Source organism: Botryllus schlosseri, chromosome 4 (assembly GCF_051294905.1).
Source record: "Botryllus schlosseri isolate E-star chromosome 4, Bs_hap1, whole genome shotgun sequence".
NCBI classification, from domain to species: domain Eukaryota; kingdom Metazoa; phylum Chordata; class Ascidiacea; order Stolidobranchia; family Styelidae; genus Botryllus; species Botryllus schlosseri.
In genome coordinates, this window is record NC_137239.1 from 9,350,601 (window position 1) to 9,359,806 (window position 9,206).

Here is a 9,206-nt window from a genome sequence, read left to right on the forward strand (position 1 = left end):
CCTCGCAATAGCGATAAAACACCACAGGTACCTGTAATTTACAGCCTATATATATTTAGGCGACTTCCTGTTGTTAAGTGATTAGCTGTTCCATCTATTTTGCTTGATTTGGCTATGGTACCATATAGGTCCCCCACCCCATAAATATTATAATTGACTTGAAAATAGTCCACTCGATGATGGTATATATTCAAAAAATACAAGCGCTATACTTCACATCAAAAATTACGGCGGGTTTGTTAGTCTGAAAGGTGATATAGAAAAATGCAAATGTCGATCCAGATTTACTTTACACCCCCTAAAACGTAAGTCATTCGTCACCGACCCCATAACTCACACAGGTCGATTTTTTTTTGCATGTGAGGAAAGATTCTGTCAGCATGTAATTGTAGACAAATTCACGGAGTGTAATCGTGGAATTATCATGGAGAATTTTTCAAGTATTTTGTCCCAGTGTTCCATGGGTACCACATCTCCCCTATTCGGCGTCTTAGTATTGCTACGTTGATATTGAGCAATATTACTCCCATTAACAAGTTGTACAGCAGTAGCCTACGCCCCAATCGCACGGATTTGGTTTTTATGATACAATAAACATATGTAATCAAGATTGATACCGTACGACTGCTGGAATTTTTAGATCAGACAACGATATCAACGTCATTGATTGGTTGAATAAGCATCATTCGCTGACTACCTACACGTAGTGTATTTCGCTCTTAATGTTGTGTGATTGCAGGTCAGGCTCACAGCAGAGAGTCACTATATTCGAGCTAACTTTTGTAACAATGCAAGTAGAATTTTTGAGATTGTCAAGGTGCGTGCTTGTTTAGTGTGGATTATTTATGCTGCCAGCGCCATGCTTATACTGGCCCGCAGTTGAAATGCAATAAATTTCCACAAAACATGTTATAATGAACTTAAAATTGTAATATAGCCTATGAGAGAGGTTCACAGTGCAGAACCTACCAGTGTTCTAAATTTCTGAGGTTCACACACAGAACGCGAACGTGAACCTCATGTTCACACCATCTCTACTTATTATCATACTTATCATTGCTTAAAGTCGGGTTTTATGCATGCAAACAACTAACGATGTAAAGGCTTGCAACTATATACCGATGGGTTATATTCCATTCTAAGACGTAACTCGGCGTACATCAGGCCAGTCGGCATTTTCCCTAGACCTTGGGCGTTCGTGAAATAGGATTTGACCTCAATAATAGAGGTAATTTTATGGAATGTTTTTTTAATTACTCTATTACATTTCGCGCAATACTTGATATAAGTTACAGTAAAAAGTTGCTTAAAAAAAGTCGAAACAAGTCCCACTATAACATTTCTCCAAACAGCTTAAAACATCATGGTACATATATTCTTAGTATTTAGGAAGCTCCCGGAGGCTGTAAAAAAGTTGCAAAAGTTGAGAAAACTTTGCCTATTGAAAACTGTGCCATTCTGAAGCTAGAACACTCGACCGACCATCAATGTGAACCAAGATTCAATCTCAACCATGTCAATCAGCAAAAACCTTGCAAAAACGCTGTCGTATATTTGGTTTACAGTGGCTTTCAGATTAGCAAATTCAGATGGATGATCGGATGAAGATTATGCATCTTCAAAATCACTGCTGTAGGGAGAATCAGTTTCTCGTGAAGATATAGATGAGTTCTATGTATGTATTTGATGCTGCGGCACACGCTTTCTAGCAGTTTTATTCTGCATTTTTCTTGTTGCCCGAGTTTTACTAACAACTCCTCACCACTCTTTCCTAATCTGGGACCCCCTGATCATAGTTAAATGCTAGCGACGACTTCCGATTCCAGAAATATACCCGACTCCCTATCCGACTAAGAAATATCTAAATGTTGTTTCATTTCACCGTCCACACTCCCGACATGAGTCAACACCCAATATACTGCAGATTACATTGAGACTAGAAAAATCCAACGATCCGTTACTACTCACCCCTATCATGATTAAATGAAAACTACATCGTTCCAGTACAATTCTGTTTGTATTACAGAATCGAAAATGATGTTATGAAAATCGCTTTTATGAATTTTTTCCATATAGTTCTTATCAGATCCAACTTATTATTCTATAACGACAACATAACCTCGGTTTCGAATTTTCCGGTGAACTATATATATTATAATCATTCATATTTCGAATTCGCTTATGTATTCGTGGAAACTTGTTAGGTTCCCTTCTCGCATACCACTCCGTTTGTGGAGTATGGTCTTAGATGATTGAATAAGCCGTAATCCGAGCTAGCTTGTCGTTTCACTGCCAGGAAAAGGTACTTTTGAGATGACGGGTTTTGCGGGTATCCTGTGTACCAGTGAAACTGGTGATATTGTACTGTTCTTCCAGATCTGTACAGCACATTCGTAGTCTGTCAAAACAATTAGGTATAATGATCAAAATACCATATGACTGTTCCGTATTGTTAAATCTTTTCTGTAAGTCAGGCTGAATCTCGGTTGTATTTCCTGAACTCCAATTAGCCTACAGCCAATGAAGGTGAGTAGCCTGCAATAGGTTCTTACTTTGCAGGATTATGATTGTAAAGCAATATAGCGTAAATTGATATGTCTGCACTTCCGTTATTTCGAAGCTCCACATGAGTGTACGTTTTGATACCAAAACAAAATATGATTGATTGGCGATATTATGCATGGGTTCGAAAATTCTGAAATGGTTCCGCGTTAGGGGCATTGTGAAGTCATCGCCCTGTTGCGGCATCTCTCTGTAAGATGTACGAATTGTCATGCCGGCCACGCTGCAGCTACCCGTAACCGAGGGGTGGTTGAGAAACTTATATTGCCTATAGTCTGAGATAGCAATGCGTCCGAATTCCCTAAATAAGTAGTCGTCTTACAATATACCTAACTCGGCAATATCAGAATCATTATCCTAGCGTTAGGTCTTGACGTACCAGGTTCAACGAACGTGCGGATATAGTTACCTCATTCCGATGTATATTGATCGGTTAAATTACTTTCAAGTAGCGCAGTAAGTAAATAAACCTCATAACTTTTCTGGTCAAGACTAATCTGTCTTAGCCAAAAGAGTTTGTATGTTTGTATTTCCACCCATGTACCACCCCTGACATACGAGTGGGAACAATACACCAGAACCTACCTCAGACTTACACTACGGTATCGAGTTCAACATCTTAGTTCAAATTATCCATGTATGTAGTAACATAAGAATGTAGCACGTAGGATTTCTGACCACGATATGATGCTGAGATTGTAGGGCAAGACGCTTGTGTCGGATATTGCCGAGTTTTAAGTCGGGCTGAGCAAAATCGAGTACCTGAGTGATTCGATTCTGAATCACGTAATATGCTTCGAGACGACTAATCTAGTATCATTCATTATGACGTCATAACAGAATATATTACGTTTAAGTGCAAATATGTACCGTTTATGCGGCCACAAAGAATATAGGGCGTGTTATCCATCACATTAAAGATACTTTGGTATTTTTTTCGACCTCGGAAATGTGCTACTTTCAGTAATCTTCGTTGCTGTGTACTCTATGTCTCGTATGCTACGATACCGCCAATCGAGGTTTCAGGGCTCCAACAGTGACAATTAGTATCGAAACTATAATTCTCGCCGATAAATTAACTTTCAGCGGTGAGAAGCGTATAATTTCCGTACTCGAAAAAGTCTTTTACTACTCGACTGGAATCACTAGTAGTAATACTCGATTCAGATTCGAGTACTCGAATCATTGTGGCCAGCCCTAGTTTTAAGTACTTTCTAAGACGACAAACTTTAAATAGGGGATTCAGACTAAGCGGTTTTAGTGACTATCAGATGACACAAGTTCCTATATAAAGACTTATATAGCAGGGGAAATTTACAAACGCATGATCATGCCGGATCGGATACTGTACATGCGCTTTGTGTATGGAAAGTAAACGGTTTGCGACGCCATACCCTGTGATCATATTCCATTCCCAACCAAAGCTGAACGTATGACGATCCAGTTGTCATCTTTCCGTGTACAAAGTCGTACACGGCGTTTTGTTGAGATCGATCTTGAATTTCAGCCAATAAAGCTCCCTGTTTTTCACATTCTGCCACCGCTTGTTCGTAATTCAAATTCCTTGGAGACGAAAGATAAGGAACAGTGTAACATTTTCCTGTCGACAGCAACCCGCCTTGCTTTATGCAATCCATTTCTGTAAAATGGCAAATCCAAAATCTCCGTTCCTCGACCGTGGACACTTTTTCGTTGTCAATGACATTCTAAATTGAAATTCGCTATTTCGCGAAAACAGCTTTACTGCTCCAAAATGGTGGAAAGCTCTAACTAAATATGTAGCGAAGCTAGTGATCCTTATCACAAAACGAGCAAATCACATATTTGAATGACTTCTTTCATTTTCCCAGTGACAGGTTCGGAAACAACCAGAGCGTAATTCGAATCTTTGTAACTGGTAATCCAAAAAAAACTCGAGGAAACCCTGTTTTCTATGTGGTACATTATGAATAGAAACCGAAACAGGAACGGCTAACTACTTCTTCTGGGATTTTGAAAAACACTATATGGAATTGAATATAAGGCGTGCATACAGATGCGACTATAAGTGGTTTAACTTATTCACCAGGCTGATATATAAACGCATGTGACTATGACCAAATTGACAATGAAGCAAATCATGGTATGTCAAGGCATCTTAACTGGGCGGATATTTCTGGACAAAATAATTTCATTTGCTTCAAATCGACTCATCAATATATCGTATCGGACATCGTGAACAGATTGTCTGAAATTCAACCTACACTTCAACAATACTTCTCAAGATATGCTGTGAGCAAATATAGGTTGGTAGTCGATCAATTTGGAAGCCATAAATTAGTCAATCGTTTTGCAGAAGAAGAAAAGCTCATTGATTAACAAAACGACCCGTTTTTTTTTTAAACTCCGTTTTTGCGAAAAGTTGTGGATGTGTTCTTTCAAATCCTATTCCATGATAAGTGCTATCAAAATTTAATCGTCTTGTGTACCTTAATGGGTATATGAAGATGTTTTTTTGTTTGTTTTGGTTGTAATAAAACGTCGTAACCGAGAGATACCGCTTGAAAACGACGGAATGCGGTAAGGTTTTTCAACAATAAACATCACCATCAGTCGGATACATACGATTGCACGTACAAGCCTGTCAATCGCATTAACATGTGAATAGATATTCAAGCCACTTTATTGTCAGCCTGTCGCGAGCATTATATACTTTCTCTAGTATGCCACGAGCCGGAAAAGTTTGGGAACCACTGGTTTATACAATTATCGCTCTAGAAGTGGGCGTCTCCATTGGACTCAACACCGATGGGTATAACCGAGAGACAGAGATGGCTAAGGTAGTAATCTCTGGCAAAGTAAAAGTATAATTAACGCCGCAAATATATACTCAGAAGGAGTATCGACTTACAAAACTTGCTAAAACTACTCCATTTGGAACTAGAAATTGCGGATTTTAAAGTCACTCATATCTACTAAAAAAAGTCAACCGAACGGACACTGAGCGTGGAAACGCGGATTTAAGGTATCGTTGCAGAAAGTTTATCTGTTTTTTATTCATTTCTTTAGTCAACCAACCGGGCGATCAGCGTTATCTGTTTAAATTTCCCATATATTTATTTTCTATTATATTTGAAAAAAGTGTCCTCTTTTAGGAGCTCAATATATGGTAACCCTACTCATATAAGTAGTTTCGAAATATGACGTCACCGGTATGAAATTTGGAATAACGGGGCGGAGGGGGCGCGCTCAATGTACTATATGTATACCATCTACAAATTGTACATTGAGCTCAAGCGCTCTCTCCGCCCCAATTATTCCAAATTTCATGCCTGTCGGTGACGTCGTATTTTGTGATATGATTGTTGATTTACAATGTGTTTTTTGCAATTCTCCAGTAGTTGCTGACGATTACACCTGACGACTGTCAGTCGGAAATACTGGGGTTCATTTTATTATGCATATACCATTCAATCGTATGTATTTCAAGTAATATTTCTATGTCACGTAAATTGTATTTGTGGCTATTAGCTTGATATATTACCTGACGATAACATTGAAAGATTTCTTGTAATTTCGGCCATGCCTGACGTCATCCCGGTTATATCTGGAATTATATTGTACCGATTATTCGTTTCTCAAAGTTTACAACCAATTATTGAAGGAAATATCCGTACAATTTGTGACTTGCTCTGCAAGGGCATCCTTTACCCTGTCGTAGTCTACTGTTCCGGGTGGACCAGCATTTCCTTGCAATCCGTCTTGACCAGGGACGCCTGGTGGGCCCATCTTACCAGGAGGTCCTTGTTCTGTGTTACAGTGGCGATCAGTTTCAGATGATCCGCCAGGAACGAAAACATCGTGAATGGTTTTGCAAACAAAATGTCTTTCGTCGCTCCATACTAAGCGCGAGAACAAGAAGAGAGCAGGAATGAATCTCAAAATATACTTTGACATCGTTATCCAACAAATATAGAACAACTCTGTAAGACAAAAACACTTCTTAGCCGACAACAGACCACGGACCGGAGCCAGATTGGATATCCGGACGGATTTATTTTTCAATTTTAGCCGGATTTGGATCGAATCCGGATCAGTACTTTTTTCTGATACGGCTAGAATCTTTATTGATAAGCATGACTTTTGTAAAAAAATAACTACAAACCACACGCAAGTAACCGCAAAGCCCGTGAGGCCGGACTTTTATATTATTAGCAGGTGCCGGATCCTTGTCGGATCAGTACCTTTCCTGATACGGCCGGGGCCGGACCAGCGAATTGAAAAACAGTGTCTGAGTCGGACCAGAGTCGATCCGCTCACTATTATTTACCAGTCGCCCGAGGCGCGAGAATATTTCAGAGCTAGTGAAGTAATTTGTTCAATGTTATTGTTATCGCATATACGTGATAAGATTTACTGGAGCAACCAGGGGAAGTGCGGCGTCTTTAGGGAACCTTATGTTACGCGGTCAGCACTATTCATGACGATATCGAGTGCTAGCCTCGGGTGGGCCCAGTGTTAATAATTACTTTAGTAAAGGGTTTCTTGACAACCGGTAAAGATTGTCGCTGCTAAAAATATATTGGAGTTGCTCACAAGTACCAGACGATGGGATGCAGGCGATGCCAATTTCGCTTTTCTTATCGTGATGCGAAATTTTGTACAGGATGTTCAGGGCCGTCTTTTCGGCATGCGCATCTCTCAGGTATGGCTGGCGCCAGCATGTCTGTGTCAATTATGGTCGCACACTCGCTAGCTGCACACTTCGATAATGAAGTTTCGCAACGGCCTTAAGCGATACTATGAGGATACCGTTCTTTCCTAATTGCGAATACAGTTCGTCACAGCGGGGGTGGGCAAACTTTTGAGCTCGCGGGCCGCATTCAACATCTGAATCCATTCGCGGGCCGCACTATATAAAATTGGGATCATGAACCAAAATGCAATATTGTTATTTGATTATATATATAGTGGGGACATGGCGATTATATATATGCTTATTTAAGACAAACCGGACATTGCTATGATGATATCGTACACGTATCATGAAACAGTGGCGAGATTTCATAGAATGGTCGACCTCAATAACCAATTTGTCAAAACTAGAGATAAAAGTCGGTTTTCCCGATTCTTAGAACAGGATTGAAATTTAAATCTGTTAGCAGAGATCTGTTCATAGATTTACTAATTTCACTTTTGGTTCAGTTGCAGGACACACATGGCTGACAGCATCATAACCAAACCATGTTAGCTTCAAACACGCTTCTACTATGTGTAGATAAAATATAAATACCCTAATTCTACGCATTCAGAGAACGAATCTACCTAAGACACGCACGAAGCGTTTTTTTATTAGCGCATCACTGAAATAATTAAAACTGGAATGGCCAATCTGAAATCACACTGGTGATCCGAATTATGTCAATCTCGTTTAGGATTTCTGTGGTGTTTAGCAGTTGAAACCTTAATGGGCCTTGAGATCGAGCTGTCGCGCCAGAAATTAAACATAAAAAAATTATATAGGAAGTATTTACAATGGAACAGTGGTTCTCGAAATTTTCAAAACACGTCCACCTTATGTTGGTGAAAGATTTCGCGCCTCCTTATCGTCATATCAATAAACGTAACCAGGATGCTGGCCAACCTTACGGATAGTTTAATGGCCTGGAAGGTTACGCCCGCGGATGATAGATTTTTAAATATGAAATTCAGACTAAATACTGAGCAAAAATGATTAATTGGAAAAAAATCGCGCGGAGCGCGAAAAAATTTTTCAGTTAGGCTAAGCTTCTCGCCCCCCTACAGATGCTTTCACGCCCCCAAAGGGGCGCACCCCCAGTTTGAGAACCACTGCCTTAGAATTATCATGGTGAAATATACTAAGAAAAAGTGTAATCAATTCGCAGCATTAATTTGATTTTTAGTAAGCATTCCATCAATATATCTCGCGGGCCGCACAGAACGGTGTTTCGGGCCGCATCTCCAGGAGGGGTTGGCCATATTAAAAGCAAAAAAACCTAGTGACACTTGAGCGCAATGAAATATTTGGAGTTGAATGAATCTGCCCATAGTGCTATACAATAAGTGAATTTACGAAAATTGATAAAAAATAGAAGGTCTTAGCAAGTCATTTCGAAACCGCACAAGCCACATCTGTTTTACTATATACAGGTCGTGTTCCATTTGCCATATGCCCAAAATACCAAAAATAGTTTATTTTTGGCATTTTTTAGAGGGTATTTTTGGCAGTTTTGGCATCGCCATGAATTCGTATTTGTATACTCTAACTAACGATGTAAAACACTGCATAGTTTATTCTTCCGTATCAAATGACGGTCACAAAACGTATAGTATCCACGTCGTGTCATCAAAGAGCGATTTACGTGCATTATACCTGCATTCACGCCAATGATATATATATCATTGATTCACACAGACCACAATACCCCTTATGAAAACAAATCAAAATCGTTGCTGACACATTTGAATCACAGCCATTCACTCGCTCACCAATGGTTAGAAATCAGGAGTGGCTTCAATATGTAATATGATATGAAAACATATCAAACGGGAAAACAAAAAAAAACAGTAAAGGACTTAATGGTTGCAAGCCAGTGTATGGTAGGCCTGCGCATTGTACGGGGTTGCTTCTTGGCGACTGAGGC

At 39.6% G+C, this 9,206-nt stretch overlaps 1 protein-coding gene across 1 annotated transcript; it reads right to left on the reverse strand.

Moving 5' to 3' along the window:
* Positions 1 to 1,998: 1,998 nt before the first annotated feature.
* Positions 1,999 to 6,562, reverse strand: LOC145437000 (uncharacterized). Its single transcript, XM_080314175.1, has 4 exons — positions 6,219 to 6,562; positions 6,086 to 6,148; positions 3,957 to 4,201; positions 1,999 to 2,398 (listed from the first exon to the last, which is right to left on the reverse strand). Exons 1-4 carry the CDS (start codon positions 6,496 to 6,498, stop codon positions 2,201 to 2,203), a joined length of 786 nt encoding a protein of 261 aa, XP_080170301.1. The 5' UTR covers positions 6,499 to 6,562; the 3' UTR covers positions 1,999 to 2,200.
* Between the last annotated feature and the right edge of the window lie 2,644 nt (positions 6,563 to 9,206).